The 26394-nt window shown below is 55.3% G+C and overlaps 1 protein-coding gene across 3 annotated transcripts in view; it reads right to left on the reverse strand.

Moving 5' to 3' along the window:
- The window catches only part of CLIP2 (CAP-Gly domain containing linker protein 2), a 73586-nt gene that overhangs the window by 19210 nt on the left and 27982 nt on the right, over positions 1 to 26394 (reverse strand). For all 3 annotated transcript variants that reach the window (XM_049904757.1, XM_049904756.1, XM_049904758.1), the window contains exons 3-8: positions 19892 to 20445; positions 12918 to 13042; positions 11225 to 11438; positions 10383 to 10580; positions 8916 to 9019; positions 6693 to 6753 (exon numbers count right to left, since the gene is read on the reverse strand). In XM_049904757.1, coding sequence (XP_049760714.1) covers positions 6693 to 6753; positions 8916 to 9019; positions 10383 to 10580; positions 11225 to 11438; positions 12918 to 13042; positions 19892 to 20445 — 1256 coding nt within the window. The remainder of the gene's footprint in view (positions 1 to 6692; positions 6754 to 8915; positions 9020 to 10382; positions 10581 to 11224; positions 11439 to 12917; positions 13043 to 19891; positions 20446 to 26394) is intronic.

Raw genomic sequence — 26394 nt, forward strand, 5'->3', positions numbered from 1 at the left:
TTCAAAAGTATACCCCCACCATGCTAAGTCCTTAGGCCAGGGCATGTCCCTACCACCCGGCTCGGCCTCGTTGGTGGTGGCCAGGCTGGGCCTCCTGCAGACCTGTTACAGCCCAGCCCCATTGGTGCTCAACCCCTGGGTCCCCAGAAAGCACAAAAGCACTTTGTCCCAGCTTCACAACACCCACTTCATACACCAACAAAGCCCAACATTCTCAGACTGGCCTTTGGATTTCCCACAATAGACTACAGAAGCCAGCAGCAAGGGCCGCTCCGGGCACCCAGGGTACGGAGACCCTGTTCATCTTAGGGAGGAGTGAGAGAGGGCCTGGCCCTCCTGCTACCCCGTGACTATCCAGGAGGAGCAAATGAACAAAAAAACCAAACCAAACCCATTGCCGCTGAGTCAATTCTGACTCACAGCGACCCTACAGGACAGAGCAGAACTGCCCGACAGGGTTTCCAAGGAGCACCTGGCGCATTCGAACTGCCAACTTTTGGTTAGCAGCCATAGCACTGAACTACTACACCACCAGGGTTTCCAGGAGAAACAAGGCCACAGCAAATTTCTAGGGCAGTTCTGAGAAGAGGCAGGCTTGGTAAAACAGCATGTATGTGCAAAAATACTAAAAAAGCCCACAACAGGGGAGGTGACATTGGTAAACTCGGCTGTTGCTGATGTTATAAACCAGTCCCGTCCATTTGAGAAATATTCTGATAAGACATAAAGAACTATAGAGATGTGTGTGCCCTCTGGCCTGTGATCTTACTCTGCAGATTCTCTTAAAGGAACAACAAAAAGGTACTCTCTGAGGAGGGCAGCATGCCCCAGTGCGAACAAGCAGCCACACGTGGTCTCTTTCAGAAAATTCCAGGCTGATTAAATGTGTGCCTCAATCCCACACACACAAGGGACAAGGTTCCTCCCCTCCAAACGCGGCCTCCCTGATGGTGGGCAGAGCAGCTCTGCCAGACCCCTCCCCTAAGGGAGTATGACCATAAGTACCACCCCGATGGCCCCGTGGGCAAGAAGAGACCTCCAGGTTCCTAATTGCAAAGGCATGTTTATCTGATACCCCCAAAGCCAGGGGCAAACGAGGGCCCCTCCCTACCACTTTCTGAACTTCTAGCCTCCTGGCAGCTGGTAGGTCTGTGGGCAGGGGTCTCTGCCAGGGCACAGGGGCACCAGTGCAGGTGCTGCAGGTGCTCCCTGCTGCGGTCAGCCGCTGCTGAGTCACCCTCAATTCATGGCCACTCCACGCACAACAGGATCGGACCTTTGTGGACCACAGGGTTTTCACTGGCTGATTTTCGGAGCAGATCGCCAGGCCTTTCTTTCTAGTCTTAATCTGGAAGGTCCACTAAAACCATCAGCATCGCAGTAACGTGAGGGTCTCCACTGACAGACGAGCAGTCGCTGTGCGTGCATGAGGTGCATGGGCTGGGAAATGAACCCATAGTCTTAGGGGAAACACAGCCCCTAAAGGCTAGATTTTAGATGGGGTGGATAGTTTGGCCTTCCATCCTGCTCAAGGGGTGTTATGGATTGAATTGTGTCCCCCAAAAATATGTGTAGCAAATTCTAACCCCTATCTGTGGTCATAAGCCCATCTGGGAATGGGTTTTCTTTGTTACGTTAGTGAGACAGTATCAGGGTAGGGTGTGTGTTAAGTCAATCTCATTCAAGATATAAAAGAGATTAAGCGAGCAAGTGAGCAGCAGAGAAGGGGAAGAGAGCTGTCCGGCCACATGAAGATCACCCAGGAGCCGAAGCTCAGAGAGACAAGGACCTTCCTCCAGAGCTGACAGGGAGAAGAGCCTTCCCCTAGAGCTGGAGCCCTGAATTTGAACTTCTAGCCTCCTAAACTGTGAGGAGATAGGTTTCTGTTTGTTAAAGCCATCCTCGTGTGGTATTTCTCTCCTAGCGGCACTAGAGAACTAAGACAAGGGGCATAAGGAATGGGGCCCACCATGTTCCTGTTCTAGTCACGCTTGGGTCCCAGAAGCTAATGTTCACAAAACCATAGACAAGGCGCCTGGGCAGTGTAAGGGCTGATGTAATTTATGTCTCATCACTAACTTTAGAACCCAGCCTCCTCAAAGGGGTGTCTCTACTGTCTCCCCACCTCACAGGTGAGAGGGATCGCCCAGAGAGAGAAAGCCCTGAACTCAGCATCACCCAGCAACTTCAGGACAGAGCGAGGCCTAGAACTCAGGCCTCTGGGTTCCAGACTGGAGCTTCTCCCCCTGCACTACCTTCAGATTTCTGACGTGAGGCGGGGGGCACTCCCCATTTCCCTGCCCCAATTCGGATCCTACAGTGCTCACTTAGCCCTTGGCCTGTAGCTTCCTCCCTCCCCTGACCACACAGAGTCCACCCCACCTGTAAAGAGCAGAGCCACAGCCCTGGGACACCTCTCAGGTAACTCAGGGCTTTGCTGTTAATTAATTGGGGCATGAGGTATGCTGGCTGGGTGTCAAACCCACAGTGTTCGACGCCGTCCAGCTGATTCCGAGTCATGGCAACACTGCGTGTGGCAGAGTAGGACTGCGCTCCACAGGGATTTCAATGGCTGACTTTTCAGAAGTAGATCACTAGGTCTTTCTTCCAAGGAGCCTCTGGGTGGACTTGAACTTCCAACCTTCCAGTCAGCAGCCGAGCAGTTTCTCCGTTTGAACCCCAAGGGTCTCTCCCTTTCCAGGAGCTACTTCTCTAAATTGCCCTTCGGCCTTTGGCAGTGCCCAGTGAGTTCTCAACAAATAGCTGAGTCTGGGTTCGTAAAACTAGTTCTGTCCGTTAAAAGGGGTATTCCCATGCAAATGAAAAGCTAACAAGGAAGTACTATTTAATCAACAAAAATCCCCAGGATTAAAAAACAACAAAAGCCCTGTGTTGTCAAGTCCAAGGCAGGTGCTGATGTCCTTGGTCCCCACCAGGTGGCGGCAGACAGCAGCCAGAGCTTTCATGATGCAGAACGGCTCCCGGCATTTAAGAGGATAAAACTATTCCCAGTGGGTGACCCAGGGATCCCACCCTGTTCTGACAGACAGGGTCCCTGCCCTCATCTTAGGGAGGAGTGAGATAATTTCAGACTGCCATTTGGAATGTGAACAGAGTACCAGGGTAGGGCAGCTAGGTGGGAAACAGGAACGAGCGAAGGCCTCTCCGAGAAATAAAGTTTAAACAGAGACCTGAACACACCGAGGAACTGGCTGTACAAAGCAGGTCCTGGGGGCAGAGACGAGTGATGTCAGCAGAGAAAGCTGCGTGTTTAACAGCTCAGAAGCAGGGCAGAGCTGGGGGTTCCAGAAACAAAGAGGGGTGTCACACCCTGGAGCAGGACAAAGAGGGCCAGGGTGTGAGAGAGGGCTGGAGAGGAGGGGCCAGGACCACCACCCAAGGAGAGTGCTGTGGGCTGGCCAGGCAGGGGGCCGTGGGGACGGAAGAGGACCAGTGGAGGGAGCTTTGGGAGGCAAGGTCAAGGGGGTTTTGGATGGGGGATGAGGGATTTAAGATATGAATTTAAGATATGAGAAGATTTAAGATATGAATTCTAGCTGTGAGCCTGAGCAGCTGTGTGGGTGGTGAGGTCCGTTACCGAGGTGGGAAAGACGGGGCAGGGATGTCAGAGGGAGGTAGGGAGCTTGACAACACATGAGCTTCCGTTGACTGATGGGTGATGGGTGTGCATGAGGTGCAGTGGGGGGAAAACAGCCCCTGAAGTCAAGATCTTAGGTGAGGGGGCTGGGAGTTGTTGCAGTTAGCTGCCATCGAGTCAGCCTCTGACTCATGGTGACCCCATGTACAACAGGATCGGACTGTTGTGATCCACAGGGTTTTTGCTGGCTGATTTTCAGAAAGAGATCACCAGGCTTTTATTCCTAGTCTTAGTCCGGAAGCTCTGCTGAAACCTGTTTCACGGCAACACGCAAGCCCCCCGACAGGTGGGTGGTGGCTGCACATGAGGTGAACTGGCCAGGAATCGAACCCGGTCTCCTACACGGAAGGTGAGAATTCTAACACTGAGCCACCACTGCCCCAGGCAGGGAGTTGAGGGTTAGTGGAGAGACCTGTTGGACATGCTCCCTGTGGGACGCCTACCACTCATCCCGCTGGAGATGCCGAGGTGACAAGACGCGCCAGCATGGAGCACAGGGAAGATGGTGCCTGGAGAGAAGGACATGGGGATCCTGGGCTGATAAGAGGGTTTCCAGCCACAGGTTGAAAGCTGTCACCCAAGGAGAGTGGAGACCAGGAGGCAAAAAGGGCTGCAACTGAGCCTTTGGACAGGCCAACGCTCAGACGAAAGGAGGCCGAGAAGCTGGAACAGAGCACCTGACCCAGTTGGAGGAGTGAGGAGAGGAGAACAGTCAGGGCAAGCAACTCTTGAGATGCTCTGCTGTGAGGACAAGCAGAGAGATGCACTGACCGCTGGAGGGACCAAGAGGTCAAGGAGGTGTTCTGGCTTTGACGTTTTACTTTTAAGGTGGGTGGGGGTAAGGATGACTTGGGGTCAATTTGCCTTCTGTTTGCCATGAGTATGGGTCACAACTGGTTTTGTACAACAAAAACAGTAACAATGGACTTGAGTGCCCTTCTGCCTGAATTAGCTGCGTCTGTCACTCTGTCCCACCCCCTAACTCTCCCAGCCACAGCCATTGGATCGGGGAGGGTCATCTGATCCAAAGCCAGCCTGCCCACTGGCTAGTCTGGGACCAATCAGATTCTCTCAAGAGAACAGGTGGTAGGTGGTGGAGAATAGAGCCTGGGCCTGCCTAGAGCTGGGGTGGGGCCGAGCAAAAGGTGGGTGGCTGGCCAGGAAAAGGGGGCAGATGTGCCAAGAGAAGGAGCTCTAGTGGTGCAGCGGTTTAGCGCTCGGCTGCTAACCAAAACGGCGGTGGTTCAAACCACCAGATGCTCCATGGGAGAACGATGTGGCAGTCTGCTTCAGTGAAGATTTACAGCCTTAGAAACCCTATGGGGCAGTTCTACTCTGTCCTATAGGGTGGCTATGAGTCAGAATTGACCTGATGGCAGTGGGTGCCAAGAGAGACTGACAGACAGACGCACAGCCTGAGAGGGAGTCAAAGAGAAGAGGGAGGAGGAGGTCCCTGGGCAAGGAAGAGAATGAGCTCAGCTCCTGTGAGGGTTCCTGATCCAGTCCCTTGAACTGCCCACCGGGGGAGGGCTGTGAGAGTTCCCTGCAGCCTTTCAGTAAAGCCCCTGCTGACTGTCATCAGAAGGGCACTGTCCTGAAGCTCCTTCCAGCCCCTGCAGGAGGGCAGCCACTCAGGGTAACCACAGGACTTACGCTCTCAGCTAGGACATATACATTAGAAATGGTGTCGGCAGTCACCTGAGCCACCTTGTGCCCTGACACCCGTTTTTTAGGCACCAAAATCGGCTCCAAGAGTAGCAGCCAGTAGTGACCCAGGTAGACCACACATGTCCCATCCCGGCCAGGGTCATCCAGGGACAGGACGACCACACGCACCCTTTGGCTGGTGCGGCACTGGAAGTCGTGGGGTCTTAACACAGCTCTTTCACAAAGTCAGGAATCGTACTTTCCGATTTGAGCTCAGAAAACAACCTAGTGAAGCAAGCTTCAACGTGTGGTCCCCAGACACTAGCATCACATTCTCAGGCCCCGATCCTGAGGGTGGGGCCCAGAGACCTGCATTTTCACAAGCCCCCCAGGGGATGCTGATCAATGCTCAAGTTTGAGAACCACTGCTCTAGTTGTCTCCACGTTATACAGATGAGGAAACTGAGGCCCAGGCAGAGGAAGAGGCTGTCCAAGACCAGTCGGGGCCAGGATCAGAGCGCAGGAGGCACTGAATTCACTGCCCCCCGCTATGGCCCCAGGAGCCTTCATCCATGGTCATCTCAGAGCAAGCAGTGAGGATGACAGAGGAAGACACAGTGAGGGTCACAGAGGAAGACATCGGCCTACCCAACTGCAGCCTCACGAGCCCCGAGATCTCTGCAGGGTGTAGTGAGGAGGGCTTGGGGCAGGGTCTTTAAGGGCTTCAGTAATCGGTAGAGTGTCCCCAGTCCCGCCACTCAAAAAGGGTGGGTTACGTTGGCCAGTGACAGGCTCAACCTCATCCCAACCAGCTTGTCCAGGGTTAGAACTGAGAAGGAGATACAACTGGCTAACCCTAGGAGCTAAGCTCAGGGGTCAGAAGTCCTGGTCCTAGTCCTGGTCCTACTGCTTGCCGCAAGACTTGGGTGAGTCCTTTTGCCTTTCTGGGCCTCAGTTTCCCCATCCATAAATTCTGTGACTCAAAAAGCTACTTCCAATCAAAATGGTCCCGGGAACCCAAGACAAACTAATGGCCCAAGGGACACCTTTAGGGCTATTTTCCAACAAGAAGAGGCAGGGGAATCCAGCCCCTATGTCCTCATGTCTAGCCCTGGATCCTTGCTGCCCTCTATGCACCCCACGTACCCGACCTAGCTGCCAACAAGGAGCCACGGACCCTCTGGGGCTCCTGGGACTGAACTAATCCCACTTCTGACACCCAAGTCTCTCCTGACCTGCCATCTCCCCCTCCCAGGGTGTGACCTTTGACCATTCACATTTCTCCTTATCCCCTCCCAGGGGGTGCAGCACTACTGCCTGGAACCCATGGCAAATGGGCTGGGCCTGGATTACCGTGCAAGTCTGGGGGAAGGGCCTCGACCGTTACCTCCAGGTCTCCCTTGGTGATGGACTCCTCCTCCACTCGGAACTGCAGGTCCTCCACCTTCCTGCAGGAGAGGGAAAGAAGTGGCTGATGGGGCTTCACCCAGAGCCGTGGGCTTCACCAAGTCATCAACAACAGCAGAGAGGCAGGCCATCCTAGGCCCAGAGTCCAAGCTCCTAGCCATGCAGAGGGGAAAGTCCAGCAGAGCAGGGACCTGCCCAGAGTCCTATGGCTGATTGATGGGGGCAGAGGATCCTGGAAACTTCCAGACCTCCCAACTTCCCACCCTGCACTCTCCACAGAGACCACCGCTTCTCTAACGTGGGGTGTTTAATGCAACATCTGGCCTCCCCAGGATGATTGTGGGGAATAAATGATACTGTAAATGGAAACACAGTGAAGTTAATGATGACTCTGCTTCCATCACTGCAGGGAACAGAAGTTGGCACATGGAATAATCTGGGGTGGGAGGGGAGGAGGGAGGGAAGGAGGAAGGAAAAAGAGAGGGAAGGAGAATGTGAAGGAAGGAAGGAAGGAAAGAGGGAAGGAGAGAGGGACGGAAGGTGGGCTTCCTCCTCTGTTGACCCCACTCTCATCCACAGGCCCCAAAAGAGGGGGCCAGGGTCCCAATCCCCACTCCCTGGCTGCTCCTGATGAAAGGGTTCCCTCAGGGACATACACTTGTCCACACAGGGTTGGGGCTGCTGGCCACAAGGCGAGCCACAGGCCCACTGCACATCGCAGTCCACAAAGCTGCTCTTGCTGGGGCTTCCTGATAGCTCCCAGGATACAGATGAGAAAACGGAAGCTCAGAGAGGGCAAGTAAGCTGCCTGAGGTCACACAGCACGTGCAGGGACGTGTACCCAGGCCCTTCCCAAACGCAACTCCCATGTTGTTTCAAGGCCTGTTTTTGTTGGTTGGCATCAGGCGCGTCACCACGGGAACCAGATGTGTGGGCCCCAACGACCGTCTCAGGCAGATATAAATAAACCCTCCTCTCCCCTAGTCAGACAGTAACAACAGCTTAGGAGACCATGCCTCGGCTGAAAGCCCAACAAACAGACTCAAGCGGGGGGCTAAGGGTGGGAGGGGCCTGCTGCACGGTGGAGGGGAAGCACATGCAGAAATCTGTGTATCATCTAGGAGATGACAGGGAGGTTCCTGAGCCAAGGGAAACCTCCGCCATGCTGACCGCTCTCTGCTCTGTCCCACCAGGTCACCCCGGGACCAAGCAGGCCAGAGGGGCACCTGCTGTCTTTGGTTGGGGGGTGGCTGGGGCTGTGGGTCATGCCTGCATCTTTTAGTGGGTTTCTTAGCTTTCATTAAATCCCTCCTGCTCCTCCTCTTGGCCAGAAGCTTACCTGGGTGCATCCCTGAGCAGCCCCCAAAACACACAATGAAACCACAACCCCCCGGCCACTTTGGCAGGGCCAAACAATCAAACCAAACCCATTGCCATCGAATCTATTCCGACTCATAACGACCCTATAGGACAGAGTAGAACTGCCCCATAGAGTTTCCAAGGAGCGCCTGGTGGATTCAAACGGCCGACCTTTTGGTTACCAGCCATAGCACTCAACCACTGTGCCACCAGGGTTTCCTGTGGCAGGGCAGAACTATCATAATCACTAACTGGCTGGTGGCCTCAGGCAAGTCTCCCCTGTGACACGGGGCAATCACAGCTGCCTCCTGGGCTAACTGCAGGTTAAGAGTCGATAAAGGTAAAGCATTTAACACGGGTCTGACACCTGACGTGACTGATTCTCTGAGTCTCAGTTTCCTGACCTGTGAAATGGGCATGAAGCTCGAGGACAGGAGCTGTGAGGTTCAGACGAGCCACACACGAAAGCTCCCCTCACCGGGCCTGACCCAGGGGTGCTCAAGGGAGAGGGGGTACTGGTCTTCACAATGCGAGGGCCCCTCCCTGGTGCTCCTCTCCCGGTTCACTGTATGAGCTGGACAGGGCAGGACAGTGAGTCCCACGTGGTGAGTTTCAGAAGGAAAATCGTGAGCACCGTGTGGGATGCTTTACCTGCCTGTCTTCCCAACAGCCTGGAGAGATGGGGAGCAGCACTCCCACTTTAAAAGGAGAAGACTGAGGCCCACAAAACTCAGGTCACTACCCAGGCTGACATAGCCAGCAAGTGGTGGAGGCAGAATTTGAACCTGGGTCTGCCCATTCCTGAACCTGTATTCTCCTTCCCCTGGGCCGTGGCAGCACGTACCTCCTCTCCTCCTCCAGCTGGTTGGACAGGTCCACCTTCTCCTTCCGCACGCTCTCCACCAGCAGCCGTGCCCGCTGCAGCTTCTCCTCTGCTTCTGCAACATACTGGGCCCCGGGCAAGGGCCAGGACAGGGTCAAGCCTCCTCCTGGGGCCTGATGCCCAGGGGGGTGCAGGGAGAGGCGGCGGTGGTGCAAGGAGCCAGGCCTGGAAGCCCAGCCACCCCTAGCCCCCTGCCAGCCCATCAGGGCATGGGCAGCGGGCCTAGATGTGAGGGGGGCACCCAGCCAAGCACCCAGGATAGCTGAAGGCAGGCCTCAGCCCAGGCCCACCTGCCCCCCAAGGCCTAACATCCTAATACCTGCCACCCCCTCCATCTTCCTGTGGTCTTGTGAAGACCCCCGTCAAGGCACATACATGAGCTTGGCTTGATTAATCCTGGCACCCAAGATAGGGGTGAGCCAAGCCCCAAATGGGGCCCGGGCCCAGGAGGCTCTTACGCAGGCACACAAACAGTAGAGAAAGCCAGGCATGGAACAGCAGCAGATCTAGAGGCCTGGGGCAAGGGTTTGCTTCCTGGACTCCAACCCACAAATCTGCTCAAAAGCATGACCTGAAATGTGGACCAAAAAAACCTCAACAAACAAACCAGGTGTTGTTGAGCCAACTCTGACTCAGGGAGGCCCCATGTGTGTCAGAATAGAACTGTGCTCCAGAAGGTTTTCAATGGCTAATTTTTTGGAAGTAGATGGCCAGGCTTTTCTTTCAAGGTGCTTCTGGGTGGATTTGAACTGCCAACCTTTCAGCTAGTAGCCTAGCACTTAACTGTTCGTACCACCCAGGGACTCAGAACTGTGGATGGCTGCATGTTAAAAACGTTACCGGAAACAACCTAACAACAGGGGCTTGGTGGCATTGCAAGGACACATCCCGTGATGGGCGGCACACGGCCATTAAAACATGGATAATTTTCCATGACCCAGGAAATGCTCACACGATATGAGGCAGGGAAAACTGCAGGATACGAACGTTTATACCCAGGTTCTGAAAATACGTGTACATATCCACACACAGAAAAAAGACCAGAAGGAAATTCACCAGGAACTCGGGGTTACCTCTGGAAAGGAGGACAGGTGTTGGTAATTAATCACAAACTGGCTGCTGTTGACTCCTGCTTGTGGTGACCACACGTGTGACAGAGCAGAACTGTGCTCCACACGGTTTTCTAGAAGTAGACCACCAGGTCTCTCTTCCAAGGCACCTCTGGGTGGACCTGAACCTCCAACCTTCTGGTTAGCAGCCAAGTGTGTTAACTGTTCGCACCACCCAGGGACACTGTTGGTGATGTAGTATTTCTCTACACACCCCAAGTTCTCCACTCTGAGGCTCTCTGTGTGTGTGACTAGACAGGCCTGGCCTGAGAAGGCTACTAGGGCCTCAGTGCACCCTATTGCCCTCTTGGCCACCCACCTGCTCGTGCTGTGCCTTGAGCAGGGTGATCTCCTTCTCCACCTCACAGATGTGGCTTGTGGCCTTGGCCACCTCAGCCCGCTCCAGGTCCCGTTCAGCCAGCAACTGCTCAATGTGCTGCTGCTTCTCCTTCAGTGCCTCCTGCAAGGCCGTTGTGCCCGAGATCTTGCGAGCGTAGCGCGAAGAAGTCTCTGTGAGCTGCAGGAACGTGCGTATGCAGGCAGGACTCAGGGACTGCCTGTCTGGAGCACTGTGGGCTCAGCTGGCTCTGCCCAGCCTACTCCAGAGCCACTCAGCTGGCTGGAGACCCAAGGGTCTCGGCTCCAAGGGTCCCGGCTCCAAGGGTCCTGCTCTTCCCCTGCCCGTGCCCTAGACTCTCTGAGACCTGCCTACTTACTCGGGGGGAATCGAAACGTGAGATTTAGGGAACTCTTCTCAGGAGAGTCAGAATTCCCTAGGACTCTCCATCTCCTGGGCCAGGAGGAACCACCCACCCAAGACTAAGCTGCAGAGAAGGCCCTCTGCCCAGACCTATTGAGCAGCCTCATCTTATACGGGGGTGGTTGTGCCAGGCTTTCCAAACCCCCTGCCCTACCTGTGTATTACCTCCTGGCCCTTCTTAACTCCCAGGGAAGGACTCAGGATACAACAAATTGTAAATACAAAAATAACAATAAATGTAAATCAGTTAATCTTCCCTATTAAAAAATGAGCTTACATCTTTATTCAAAAACCCTAAACTGAGGGATGCTTGGAACCAAAGTCAGAGGCAGACTGGGGATCCCATTATCCCTACCCCCATATACATCTCCGGCACCCACTTCCCACCCCCCCCCCCTCACCAGGCCACTGCGGCTGGGCCGGCCCCCCACGGAGGAGGCCACAGAGCTGACAGAGCTGATGGAAGAACTGCTGGGACTGTGGGTCAGTGCTGAGACACCCATGGCCATACGCTTGGTCTTCTTGGCTTTGGCTGGGCTGGTGGACGGGAAGCCAATGCGGATCACCTTGTGGATAGGTGCGAAGAGACCGAACTTGGGTGGGCACTGGAAGTACCTAGGGAAGCAGACGAGACCCACATTGCTGTCGTGGCCCACAGTCTGGAGGCTCTCTGCCTTCTTGACTTATTCAGGGCCCAGGAGACAGAGAGGAACCTCCTCGAGACCCCATCACCCGCATGCCAAGGTGGAAATCTCCGGACTGGCAGATGGTACTCCTAGAAAGTGAGTGGCTGTGGAGAACCACAGGGAATGCTCTGGGGGTGGGAGAAAACAGCAATCACTTTGCACCTGCTCTGGGCCAGCCCCTTTATGGGCATTCTCCTTTCCATCCCCTAACCACTCTAGTGTTATCTGTATTTCACAGATGAGGAAATTTTGGCTCAGAGAGGTTATGTAACTTGCCTACGGTCACACAGCTGGCTAATGGCAAAGGTGAGACTGGGCTCCCCCATGTGGTCCAGAGCCTCCCAGCCACGTATGCAGCCTCACTGTCATAGCTGCCTTTGGCCCACTCCCAGACTCAAAGGACCCCACCAGCTTTCTGGGCACAGAGCTCCCTGCACGGAGAAGCAAAAGCCCACAGTGACACCTTGGGGGCTGGGTGGGGGAGGCTGAAAGCAAGAGTGAGTTGAGAGAAACACTGTGAAAACAGGAAGGTATAAGGCTGTCATGAGAACTTCGGGCTCTCTTCTCTGAAAAGCTCTGGGGTCCTGGGCTCCACAAGGGAACAGGGGGCTAGCCCTGTCTGACTTCTGATGCACTGTGAAACTGGCCACTCCTGCCTCCTCCCACTCCAGTCTTCACCAGACTGCTCCCTGCCCAGCATGCCCTCCTCAAGACTTTCCAGGAGCAAATCCGACTCTCCTCCAGGCTGGTGCAAGTCTCGCTGGTCCCGACGGCCCAGCCTGCACTGCAGTGACCACTGCTTGGAGCTGCCACAGCCCTATCTGTCACAGAACCGAGCCCAGGACAGCCACACGGCACCTGGGCCACCTCACTTTAGTCCCACACCTGATGACATCATTTCCTAAGCCCCCTGAGCCAGACACAGCCTCAAGCTCCTTCTCAACCCTGCAATCCAGGCAGCCAACACCCTTTCATCAGAGATGGCATGAAACTTGGAACGCACTTGTAACTCCCAGGAAAGCCCCTGGTATAAGGCACTATTTCCTGTGTTATCCAGGGGAACCCCCAGAGTGCAGAGACCACTGCCTCTCCCCTTCCAGTACACCCACCCCCAGCTTAGCCATGCATGGCATGGACAGGGGAACTCAGGATGGATGGGCTCTCCTAGAGCTTGCTGTGGCTTTCTGTGTGACCTTCAGCAATGACCTCTCTGGCCTCTGTTCTCTCATCTATAAAATGGGGTAATAATCCCACCACCTATCTTGGTGGGCTATGTGAGAGAAGGGAGAAGGCATCTATATCAGGGTGTCTGACACAAACACCCTGAATCACAGTACTGGCTTCCTCAGAAGCCCCATCCTGACCCTGAGCTAAGAACCCTCTCCTGCACCGGGGAAGCCCACCATACCTGGTGCCCGCTACTGCCCCATCATTCTTCCCAAGGGGCTCGTCCAGCTCCACACCACACCACTCGCCCTTGGCAAAGTCTGTCTCCCCCACGTACCGCACCACACCAGTCTTCGTCCCACCAACCTGTTGGCACACGGAGAAAGACTCAGGTCCAGAGCCTGCCATAGGCACGGGCAGAGACGGCCCAAATGACAGCTGGGGGGATAGGGGCACAACCACTGCCTTCCAAGGCTGTCCCACGAAAGGGTGTGGGCTTCGGAGACAGGAAGACGCGCATTCAAACCCTGGCTCCAATACTTACACGCTGTGTGAGCGCAGGCTGGTTACCTAGCCTTTCTGAGCCTCAGCATCCTCACATGTAAAACGGGTTTTGTGAGGATTACATACTATGTGTCCAGTGTCTGACACATAGTACAGCCTCAATAGATGTTACCCTTAAACTAGTTTGTCTTCATTCTTTAATCAAAGCCATATGTGTACATAGACTGAAGAGTCAAATAGTTCCAACACCTTAAAAAGTCTCAGAAGTTCCTCCACCTTGCCCCAGAAACAAACACCTTTAACTCTTTAAGCTGAATCTTTTGGTATTCACTTCAGTATCAGGGAATGTTCACCCAATGGCACCTTGTGCATACCAGTGGTCGCCTCTGCCCCCTGCATACCCCAGAAGGCTCTCGTGCTCTCCAGCAGGGACAGCACAGGCCTGGGCAGCCATCTGGCAGGAGGAAGGGGCTCAGCCTCCAGAGGAGACATGCTCACTGAACCCTCCTTCAGTCCGAGCTGCCTGGGACCCCCTCATCCAGACTCTGCCCCTCAGGAGAACAGCATCCATCCCAGACCGCCGCTGTCCCCAGACAGAGGGGGAAGGGGAAGGGATAATGAGAGCTAGAGATTTTTCAACCAATTCTCCCATTTCTGGCCCTGAGACCGGCCCCACTTCCAGAGGCCACTGTGTGGCTGCTTCCTGAAACGTTAGGGTCTCTGAGGCGACACCTGAGGGCTTCTCCACTGCCCTGCCGCGGGCTCTGGCCCTGGCTTTAGTGGGCTTCCAGCCTCATGGCTGCCTTCTCTCCCACGCCTTTTGTTCTTGAGGATCCAGTATCTTTTTTTAAAAAAAAAAAAAATTCACTGTCATTCCAGTGCGGGTCCAGGAGGGGCTGAAAATATAAATGTGTGTTTTGTCTACCATGTTCAACTGAAGCTAAACATTACTTTCTAAAGATTACTTTGCCCTGATACCCCAAGTATGCCTCGGATGAGCCTGAAGGGACCAGTCCCTAACTATAGCTAGTTCCACTCCTGCCATTTTTGAAGACTGGCTACCTGCCAGGCAACTTATAGACATGAATTCCAAACCTCACAGTTTTATGAGGTGGGCCCTGTTACCCCCATTTACAGATGAAGAGACTGAGGTTCAGAGTAGTCAGTGAGTGGAAAAGCCTGGTGGGTCTCACTCTTCTTACAACATCCCGGCGATGCCCAACGATCTCCATTCTCCTGGCGTCCCTCCCTTCAGAACTGCACTGCTACCCCCTCACCAGCCCCAGGGGGTGCTGCTTCACCCTCAGTTCTCAGCCTAAGCCTGGACCCAAGTCCTTCCCTCTTTCTTCAGTATGGCGGATAGCCACCCTGGGTCAGCACAACCTCTGGGGAACCACATCCCTGAGGCCCCAAATATTCCTCCTTCACTGGGCCCCCACCTGGCTGTATGCCAGGCCACGCCTTCTGGAGTGATGACACCCCCCCTCTTCTCTTTTGTGGGGACTTGAGCCCCTCCTGGCCCAGGCCAAACACCAACTAGATCCTGGGTCTCACAAAGCAATGGCTTCGAGCTTGGTTTGGTCCATTTGTTTTGCAGGGATTTTCCTCCAAGAAAAGTCAAACTCACTTAAAAAAAAAAAGCCTATGCCTCAGATCAGGGTCTCGTCCGCACAGCAGGCAGACCCTAGCTGTCATCACGATGCTTCAGGTGAGTCCTGGGCTGCTCTGAGCCTCACTGCCATCTGTAAAATGGGTTTATAATTCCTACCTCCCAGGGTTGTTGGGGCTGGGGTGCCATGGAGGAGGGGCAGAAGCACAGGGCGTCCCTGGCAGGAACGAGGGCAGGTGGGCAGAGCCTGGGCATGGTGCTTGCTTTCAGGGAGACGAGGGGCTGAGGTGGCAGCCCCCTGCAGTGATGCTCCCTGACCACACCCACCAACCTGAGTAACCTTAAGGGAGGCGTGTTAGAGTTCAGCAAGCGTGTGAAGAGCTGCCCTGGCAAACCTGGTGCCTCTCCCAGTCTCCCAACCGGCTGGCAGGGACCGAGTCCTTCATTCAGCAGGCCGGGCTGGGCTAACACTTTCAGTGCTCGCTCAGAGCCACATAGCTTCTAAGCGGGCTACACGAGGCACAGTGGCCTCCTCTCACCTCCCCACTCCACACCAGCACCAGCACCAGGCAGGTCCTCAGCCAGTCCTGACAAACTCCCTCCCAGAGGTTCCTGGGGGACCAAGGCCTCTTGGGGTTGCTGTGAAGAGGAAACAGGGTTCTATTCATGAAGTTCTTGGGACCAAGCTCGGCCCACAGGAAACGCTCAGTCAACAGACTCCAAGGATACTAAGGCCATCGTGACCCACTGGGTGTCCTCAGGTGGTATCATAGGTTACATTGTGTCCCCCCAAAATGTGTGTCAACTTGGTTAGGCCAAGATTTCCCGTACTGTATAGCTGTCCTCCATTCTGTGATTGTAATTTTATGTTAAAGAGGATTACAGTGGGATTGTAACACCCTTACTCAGGTCACATCCCTGATCCAATGTAAAGGGAATTTCCCTAGGGTGTGGCCTGCACCACCTTTTATCTTAAAAGAGATGAAAGGGAAGCAAGCAGAGAGTGGCAACCTCATATCAGCAAGAAAGAAGCACCGGGAGCAGAGTGTGTCCTTTGGACCCGGGGTTACTGCATGGAGAAGCTCCTAGACCAGGGGAAGACTGATGATGAGAACCTTCCCCCAGAGGCAAGAGAGAGAGAAGGCCTGGAGCTGACGCCCTGAATCTGGACTTCTATAAATATCTCTTTGTTAAAGCCATCCACTCGTGGTATTTCTGTTACAGCAGCACTAGATGACTGAGACAGGTGGGACCGAGCTCAACCCACAGGAAGCACTCAGTCAAGGGACCCTGGGTATACTAAGGCCATTGCGACCCACTGGGTGACTTCAGGTGGGACCAAGCTCAGCCCACAGGAAACAATCATTGGACCCCAAGGATACTAAGGCTATCGTGAGCCATGGGTAACCTCAGGGAGGCTCCAAACTTGATGACCCTTGTGCACCTGGCGACCCCAGGGCCAAGGAGAACATTCCTTCCTTGATGTTAACGGTGACTACAGCTAACACTTCCAGCACTCCCATGGAGCCACAGCACACTCTGCACGAGGCAGGAAAACTATCATCCCCATTTCACAGATGAAGAAACTAAGGCACAGAGAGGATCAGGAACTTGCCCGTGGCTACTCAGCCAGTACATGGACCTCCTGGGGTAGTTCCGTGGCCCAAACGAAGCCCAGGTTTCAGAGTGGTCCGAAGAGCAGCCAGAAGCTCTTCGCACAAACCCTGCCTTCTGACCAGGCTGGAGCAGGTGTGGGTACAAGCTGATGGCTGGTGATGCTAGCAGAGCTTGAGCACGTGGGCCCCTCACCTGCGCCAACCTCACTGACCCTCACTGACCGGGGCCCTGGCAACGCGTTCAAGTGATCATGTGATCAGTAAAATTTGCAAAAGTAAGATTTTCTGGCATTGCTTTTCCTAAAGAGCCCCCGTCCCAACCGTGTAAGTTCAGGCCTTGACATCCACCCTTGCCCAGGCTGTAATTATTAAAAGGATGAGGTAGGGGCAGGGAGGTGATGTGTCAGAAGATGCCGATAGCAGGTACAGGGGAGAAGCATCAAGGCTGGTGGTCGGAGAGCCAGTCAGATCCTGGCAGCCAGGGCAATCATTCTGGGGAGTCACCTGGCTGGGCCAGGACGGGGTGCACATGAACCCCTCACCCACGCTCTCCTAGACCTGACTCCGGGCAGGCTGCTTCCCAGGGCTGAGCCCTGTGCTCTTCAGTAAAACGGGGTAACACTCACCTTGTACGGCATTCGGGGGAGCGGCGAGCCAGAGATAAGGCACAGCAAGTGCTGGGCAGGATGCCCAGTGCGGGGCACGCCCCCCAGGAAAGCAGTGGGGTGACCCGCCAGCAGGCTGGGGGTCAGTGAGCCCGTCTGGCCCTGCCACCTCAGCCAACCTTGCTGCAGGACGAGGGCCTGGTGGATGCTTCTAGAGCCCGCTTTAGTGCCGCTACCCTGAAGGTCTGGCTTCTGGGTACTGGACACTCCGAGGCAGGCAGAAGTTCCCACTGCCTGAAGGGGGAGCAGGTGCATAGGGAGGTCCAGACGAGATCAAACCAGGGTCAAACCTCCCTGCTCCCCAACCAGGGGCTGATCAGGGCTGGAACTGACCCCCTGGAGCTCCCACTTCTCATACCCTGCTCTAGGTGCCACACAACACTAACAGGCCCCACACAGCCACAGCCCTTGGGAGACCACAGGACATTTTCACATCCACCAGCTCTTTTCCTCCTCTCCATGGAAGCATCGTGAGGGTGGTAGACTACAGCCAGTTAGCTGGATGGACAGATGATGAGGGAACAAATGAACAGACGATGAAGGAATGAGTGAACAGACGATGAGGGAATGAATGAACAGACGATGAGCGATGAGGAAATGAATGAACGGATGGATGGGAATGGCTCAGCTAAATGACTCGCCCAACATCGCACAGCCGGGGAGGAGCAGAGAAGGGCAGGGGCCTGGGTTCCCTACAGTGGCCATAGCCAGCAAATGCCCTTGGAACCCAGGCTTCCCCAATGACAGCTCAGTGAGAATCTTAGCCAGCCTGCCCAGGCCCAGTTGCGTGGGGTTTGCTGCCTGGAAACTGTGATAAGACCAAAGCAACAGCCTCACAACAGGCCTACTCTCTCTTCCTCCCATGACATCATGGTCACGGCAGCCTCCCGGCACTCACCTCCCCTGCTCTAGTCCCAACCCTACCAGGCAGCAAGCGTCAAACATTTAAAACGTGAACCTGCTCACATCACCAGGCTTTCTACAGCTCCCTCCACTCCTGGAGTAAACCCCGACTCCACACCCAGGCCCTGGCCTGTGAGGCCTGCCTGTACCAGCCTCCTCCGGGTCCCTGGCTCCGGCTCCCCCTCGCCGCCTGCTCAGCACTGGGCTCTTCTTTGTGGCCTTTGCCCGGGGCGGCACCTCTTCCCCGCACCCCCATCAGTGCCAGGTCATTCCTGGATCTTAGTCCAACACCACTCCTTGGGTCTGGTCGAGCACCGTGACACCCCCTCAGAGCCTGTGCCATGGTATATGGCTGCACGGACATCACAGCTCTCCCCCTGCAAGACTGGAAGTTCTCTGAGGGTAGAGATGGAGGCTGGTGGCTGGATCACCACACAAGCCAAGTCCCCTGTGGTCACTATGGGGGAAGCTCCATCCACAGGAAGCAAGGCTGGCACCTGGCCCCGAGGTGCGGGAAGTCCTCATCCTGCCAGGTGGAGGCTCAGAGGTCACACAGGTTGGTGAAAGGAAGGCAGCGTGGGGGCTGGTTTGACTTCTCTGAGCCTCAGTTTCACCATCCATAAAGTGGGCATGATAAAACTATATCAGAGTGGGCCTGAGGATGAAACAGGGGAACGGGTGTAAACCTTTCCTCTCCGCCACCCCGCCACCCCCCCAACCAAATGCTCTTCCCAGAAGCCTCCAAAAGAAACCTTGGCTCTGGGGGCAAAGTCTCCAGACCCCTACCCAACCTCAAAACTCCAGGCATGTGCTTCCCACCTATACAAGCCCAGCTCAAGGTGGACTCCCCTTCCAGGAAGCCTCCCCGCCTGGATGCAGGGACCTCCCCCTCCACCAACTGACCTCATCCCATTGGCTTCCCACACTCCAGGCCCCTCAGACACCCTCCAGGGACATCCTCCTGTGTCTGTGTCTCCACTCCAACACAGTGGTCGCTGGAGGGCAGGGTCAGCCCAGGGCCTCCTTGGCCACCTGCCCCAGGCTTGGCACAGCAGGATGTGACCCCGTTCTGCCTACCCTGGCACCCCCAGTCGGGGTCTGGCCCACAGCAGGTACAGAGGAAAACGCTGCCACAGCTAGGCTGCAGAGAATGAATCCAGACTGACTACCTGGGGCTGCGCCTCCCTTTCCTGTATGTCCCCAACAGCCAGGACCACTGGGAGAAGGGACCCCCAATTCTCTCCTCCACAGCATCACTGAACACCTGTTATAGCTGATATACGTCCGCACGCCCCACCCTGGGCCAGAGGTCTCTTTTCAGTAGAGGCCCTGGCACACCATGCTGGCAGGCTGGATCACTGAATAGTACCAGTAACAGCTAACACTCAGCACTTCCTACCAGTCACTGCCTAAACGCATGACATGAATTAACACATTTCAACCCGTGAGCCAGCTGCTGTGGAGACGATTCTGACTCATGGCGACCCCACGTGTGTTGGAGCACTGTGCTCCACAGTCTTCAGAGGCTGATTTTTCAGATCACCGTGCCTTTCTTCCAAGGTGCATCTGGGTGAACTCGAGCCTTCAACCTGTCAGTTAGCACCCAGCACATTCAGTGTTTGCACCACCCAGAAAAGCTTCAACCTATGAGGGGGTACTATTAAAATTCCCATTTGATAGATGGGAAGACTGAGGCCCAGAAAGGTTAAGAAACTTACCCAGGGTCACACAGCGACAGTCTCCAGAGCCCACTTTCACTCTGCGTGGTTATTGGTGAGAAATGTGTGTCCCCAGCTTGGAAACTGCCCGAGTCCCACTGCCCCCACCCCCGCCTAGCCCCCAGGGTCTGGCCTGTCCATGTGCTGTGGAGAGGTGGGGAAAGGGAGGTTGGGCCTGAGCCTGGCACTGCCACACTCACCAGCACACGGTCTCCCAGGCGCAGGTCCTTGTCGCCCCGCTTCACAGAGCCGCTGTCTGACAGGTTGGAGCCCGACTCATTGCCTGTCTTGACAGAGCTGTTGAGGACACTCTCACGCAGGGGGATGACACGGCAGGTCAGAGGGGGTGTGGCCGTGCCCGAATGCAGCGACAGGTTCTGGGCGGTCAGTGATTCCACCGAGTGGGCATCGCTGCCCGAGCCCTCGGCCGTGGGCTGCCGGGTCAGCTTGGAGGGCCGCGTGAAGATGCCCTGTAGTGCTGGACACTCGAAGTAGCGCACACCGCCCACGGAGCCGTCATTCTTGCCCACCGGGTCGTCCAGCACCACGCCCGCCCACTGGCCAGGCGCAAACTGCGTTTCGCCCAGGTACTGCACCACGCCTGGCTTCACGCCATTCACCCACACCCGCTCGCCCACCACGAAGTCACCCAGGAAGTCATCTCCCACCTCGGCCGCCTTGGGGCCCGGCTTCTCAGGCGCAGCAGGGGCAGCCGCAGAGGAGGGGCCTGATGCCTGCTTGTGCAGCGGGGAGCCTGTGGAGTGAGGAGAGACAGTGGTTAGGACTGGGGTGGGAACTGGATCCCCAGTGACCCCAGGAGCACAGAGTCAGAGCTGACAGGCTCAGTGCCAGTTGACTGATGGGGAAACCGAGGCAGACACGGCTGGCACTGTGGCCTTAGGCAGGTCTTGTCCCCCTGCGGGCCCCGGGGCTCTCCCCGCTCTTCCAACCCTTCTGGAAGGTTCTAAAGAATAACAGCTCAGAAAAGTTCTGCCTCAGAGGCGAACGCGTTCCACTGCTCAAGGCCACTCAAAATCAAGGGTCAGAGGTGAACACGTTTGGGAGGATTCCAAGCCTTCCCCCAACCCAGACTGTTAACCTGAGACCACCATGAGGAGCCCAGGCCTTGTGGGAGTGGTCTCTGCGCCCCACACCTGCCCCCAGCCAGCTCCAGGCCCCACAAGTGCTCCCAACCTGCTTCCTGACAGCTGGCAACGCCACAGCCCCCACCATCTCGGGGCAGGGAAGGAGCCAGGAAAACCCCCCATTCTGCCCCACAGCCTCCCACCCCCTTCCTTCAGAGCCCTGTCCTCCCTCCCCACTCCAAGCCTGCAGCCCACAGCTTCAAGGCCTCCGGGCAGTAGACAGCAGGGCCAATGTCTGGTCAAAGGCCTCTGGCTCTTGGTCCAGGACACTTTCATTCCTCCAACAGACATGCACTGATACACACATGCCATGCCAAGCCCCACACCATGATCACCCCAAATCTTGACCTTACCTGAATGCAACCATTTCCCAGGATCTGGCCAACCCCTACAGTTTCCTACGAGCAGGGAGCCTCATCTTTTTAAAAATATTTTATTGTGTTTTCAGTGAAAGTCTACACAGAAATTTAGGTTCCCATTTGACAATTTCTACACAAATTTTTTACAATGTGTCAACATTCTCCTTAATTCTGTTCTGGCCGTTCCACCTCCAGCACTCTACTTTCCCTGCCCCCTTATCTTCTCATCTTTCGCCTGAGAGTAACTGTGACCTCTTGGTCCCATAGAGATGGTTTTACAGACTCATCTTTCGCTCCTCCCTGCATAAAGATGTCCTCTTCTGTTTCTTGTTTACAGGGTGGGGCCCTGGGTGGGGTGACCCTAAGGCTCTTCTCTTCCCCCAACAACATGCCAAGGCCACTGTGGTGGGACAGGGGTGGGGGGCAGGCTATGGAGTCCAACAGGCCTGTGTGTGAGCCCCAGCCCCTCCCAGCTCCACAGCTTCCTCGCCGTGCGAACCTGGGAAGGTTATTTAACACCCTGAAGCCTCTTGTTCCCTCATCGGCACCCTTGTCATTAGTTACCAACTGTTGTCAAGTCAACTCCGACTCATGGCGACCCCATGTGTGTCGGAATAGAACCGTGTCCCACAGGGTTTTCAGCGGCTGATTTTTCAGAAGGTCACCAGGCCTTTCTTCCAAGGCACTTCCACTGGATTCGAGCCTCCAGCCTTCCAGTTAGCAGCCAAGTGCTTCAGCTGTTCACACCACTCAGGGACTCCTGTAGGGCAGATCTGAGGTAACATTGTGAACTGCTTACAACAGCACCCAGCCTACAGCAAGCAAACAAGAAATACTGGCTGTCGTTATTTTGATGAGAATGATTCATACTCAGACCGAGGGGGCAAGAAAAAACAAAGCCCACAAAAGGCCAGAGTCCCTGGCTGGTGCAAACGGTCTTGACTACTAGCTAAATGGCTGGCGGTTCAAACCTACCCAGAGGCGCTTCGGGAGACAGGTCTGGTGATCTGCTTTCGAAAGGTCACAGTCTCGAAAACCCTGCCGTGGAGCACAGTTCTATTCTACACACATGGGGTCGCCATGAGTCGGAATCAACTTGACAGCAACCACCACTACCACCCACGTAAAAGGCAGGAGTCAGAAGGTCTTCCAGGCTGGATCTGATGCCATCTCACTGGGTGGCCTTGGGCAAGTCACTCTTCCCCTCGGGAGGGGTGCGGCTGTGTCCCCGGCAGGTGTCACAGACAGTCTTGCTTTACAGGAGCCTCTGTAGGGAGTATGCAGTAAGGGGCACCAGGAGCCCCCCGCCCATGGCGGCTCTCCAGGGCCCAACACCTCTTCCCACCACCATATGCAGGTCAGGGGGGCCCTTCCTTAGGGAGAGCTGCTCTGAAAAGCAGCCATGGAGGGAAGAAGCGCCACTTCAGACGTGCCAGACCCAAGGGTGGGTGGGTCTGATCACCACGACAAGGTGTCAACAGTTGTGACTGTTAAAAGACAGCTACCGTTCATAGGGTGCCTACTGAATGCCCCAGTGCACTGGAGACCTTTTATAAGTTATATTCTTATCTTTGTTGTTGTTGTTGACGGCGTTGAGTCCGCCCCGACTCATGGCAATCCAATGTACAACAGGACAGAATGCCGCCCGCTTCTGCACCATCCTCACGATTGCTTGCTGGCTGGCCCGTTGTGATCCCAGGGTTTTTACTGGCTGATTTTCAGAAGCATATCACCAGGCCTTTCTTCCTAGTCTGTCTCAGCCTGGAAGCACTGCTGAAACGTGTTCAGCAGCATCACAGCAACATACAAGCCTCCCCTGACAGACGGACGTGGCTGTGCCTGAGGTGTACCTGCCGGAAGGGGAACCTGGGTCTCCCGCAGGAAAGGTGAGAATTCTTCACTGAACCACCACTACCCCTACTGTTACCTTACAGATTAGGAAACGAGTTAGCACACTTGCCCGAGGGGTGAACGCCAGGCAGGAGTCAGCCCAGCTGGTCTCCCTCTTAACCGCGGCTCCCCTATACCTTGGCCGGTAGGTGCCTGGCAGCCCTCGGCTCCCTTCCTGGATCCGTTGTGAGCACACCTTCCTGCGCAGAGGGGCTCTGACGTTTGCCAACTAGACTGAATCGCCCTGTCTCTACCTGTCCTCTGTTTAGCCAGAGAAGAGTTCCCAAGTCAAGGGGGACCCAGCACGGCTATTCTGGGCAGGAAGGGGCCCTCTCAGCTGTCTTCCCCCCAAGCTGTTCCAGCCCAGGCCAACCCTCAGGTAATCTCCCCCATCACCCCCAACCCTCGGGGGACAGAGAGCCAGAGACCAGTTGTCTCAACAGCTACTAGAATCCAGGTTGCAAGCCTTGGGCATCACCCTTGGTCATTTGCTTCCTTTTTCTCCCTGTAGTGCCTCGTTCCACTCCAACGCTGCTGGCGACAAAGCCCTCATCAAAACCCCCCACTACTCACACTGGGAAGCATTCCAGGCCTGAGGTGGGGGAAGCACAGGAAAACCCTACCAGAGCCCCTAACGCCCTCACCACTCCGTGAGTCATCCCAAGCCCGTTCCCATAGCTGGGCCTCAGTTTCCCCAGAGACAAAGGACCAGCGCAGAAAAAGCGGGGGTCCTGCCCAGCACCGACATTCTACCTGTCCCATCTCTTCACCAGGGAAGCGGACTTGTCTACTGGGCGCTATCAAAACCTGGCTGCCCGCACCCTCACAGGCACTAAGCCAGGCTATCTGGAAGGTCCCCGAGGGCGGGGCCCATGCGTCCCCCACAGAGCAGCCCTGGCTCCAAACCTCTATGAAGGCAGAGGGCGGCTGCAGAGTCCCAGCCAGGCCCAGCAACCAGATCGTCAACTCACATGGTTCCCTTCCCCCACAGTGGCAAGGCACAAGGGAACTTATTTTTGGTTTCAAGTTCAAAGCAGAATTTTGATGAAAAGGCCTAAAGGAGGTAGCGTGAGGGCAGCAGCTGGTAGCCTGGTCCAACAGCAGGTGGGGTGGGGGTCTGGATGGGGGGGAGAGGAGGGCTGGGTGCCCAGAGCACAACCTCCTTGAGGGCTTAGGTCCTGCCCTGGTGAGGATATGGGGACAGGCCTTTTCTGGACTTGCCACCAGGGACCCCGTTCATGAACACCTACTAAGGGGGTGCTGTGGACCACAAGCCTGGGACAAACAAGGGCCCAATGGGGAGAACAGGACCGGCAGCTATCATTCAGCTTGCCACAACTGCGGGGTAGCGTTCCCCACAATGGTGGGGCATTTCCCAGTACCCCTCTGCTGCTCGCTCACAGCCCTGCTGCCCCCTACCTCCTTGCCCTTAAACCCTGTTCCCCCAGAGAGCCAGGTAGCTCGCCCCCTCGCTTCCTTCAGATCTCACTCAGAGGTCACCTCCCCAGAGAAGCCTTTCCTGACTGCTTGAGCTAAAAGCCAGCCCATCATGCATCCCTCTCCACCCCCTTAAACCAAAACCAAACCCACTGCTGTCGAACTGATTCCAACTCGTGACGACCCCACGGGCGTTTTCTGATCAGGCAGGCGTCCAGAAGGGACTGGCTCCATCCACTGTGTCTACTCTGCTTCCCAGTCACTCTCAGCACAGCTCCCAACCCTCCCACAGTGGAACTGTCCTTGCTGAGGACCCCACGGCCCCCTCCCACCACAGCACGAGCCCTTCCCCTGCTTTGTGCCAAAGCCTGCCAGCCACCCTCCTCCCCGGTGACAGGACTGGGGCCTCTCTGCCTGCTCCACCTCAGCCTACCCCGGTGGTCCCCCAGCATGGAAGTCTCTGACCGTTCCACTCTCCACCTGTGTGTCCTGGCCAGTGGTGTGCTGGTAAAGGCTTAACAACTGGCTCTCCAGGGGGAAAATACACCTATTTGTACAGTCTGCCAATTTTCATGGTGTAAATTCTTCCACCACGGCCAATCTCAAGCTGCCCACATGATGTCACTGAGTGTGAGACGGCCAGCTACACACCCTTATGTAGCATTTCTAGCACCCAGCAAATAACCTCAAAAGCACAGATGCTAGCAAAACGTAGAGAAAGAATTAGGAAGTCGTGAGTTTTGAATATTTATTACCCATATCTTTAATATAATTTATTTAATTGTAAGTTGGTACAATTTGATTTTTAACAACTGGCTTGCAAAATTTCTGACAATTCCACAATCGGTTCTCGTGTGCTCGTTGGTAGGAGCTGAGCTAGCACGCTGCTGGTTCCGGCCCGGCCCACACGCTGGACATGTGGCCATCCAAAGTCTCTACTGACCCCATGAATGAAAGACGGGAAGAGGAAACAGAGGGTGAGCCCCTGACCTCTGTCTCCAACAATGGGGGTAGGCATGGAGGGGACAAGAAGAAGGAAAATGTGATCTTTCTTCTGTGGTCAGTAGCTGTGGACCCCAATCTACACGGCATTCCCTGTAATCTCACTCACTCCTCAGCTTTAGCTACTGTCCATACGCGGCCACATTACTTCTTGAAGACACACAAATACACATAAATCCTCTTTGTAGAAGATCCAAACAACCCAGAAAGGGGTAAAATGAGGTTAGTCGGTGCAGACCTCTTCCCTGGCTGCCAGACTGCTAATCCAGCTGCCTGCGGTGCCACATCCTGCCTGGCCCCCAGGATCCCACACTGGACACTCTGACCAAACGGACCCCTTCTTCACCTCCTCTTCCCTCCTCCCCACGTTACGGGGTGGCCCTGATAAGAATCAAACTGTGCCGCCCAAAAAGATACGTCGAAGTCCTAACCCATGCACCAGTGTTCCCAGAAATGGGGTTTTTCTTTGCATGTGTTATCAGTTAAATTAACTAAATCACACCAGAGTAAGGCAGGTCATAACCCTGACCCCTTCTGAGTGGGTTTTATAAGAGGACACAGAGCAGCCACACACAAGAGAGGGTGCATGTGACGGCCCCTCCACCAGCCGAGGAAAGCCAAGTGACACTGGGCCACACAGACTGACAGACAAGGAAGGAACTTCCCCTAGAGCCAACAGAAAGAGAGCAGGGTACTGCTGACACCCTGGTTTTGTACTTCGAACCTCCAGAGGTGTCCCTGGGTGGTGCAAGCCCTCTGCTGCTAATCAAAAGGCTGGCGGTTCAAGTCCACCCAGAGTCACCTCAAAGGAAAATCATGGCAATCTAAAAAAAAACCAGCCACTGAAAACCCTATGGAGCACAGTTCTAC

Source organism: Elephas maximus, chromosome 12 (genome assembly GCF_024166365.1).
Source record: "Elephas maximus indicus isolate mEleMax1 chromosome 12, mEleMax1 primary haplotype, whole genome shotgun sequence".
In the NCBI taxonomy this organism is placed as follows: domain Eukaryota; kingdom Metazoa; phylum Chordata; class Mammalia; order Proboscidea; family Elephantidae; genus Elephas; species Elephas maximus.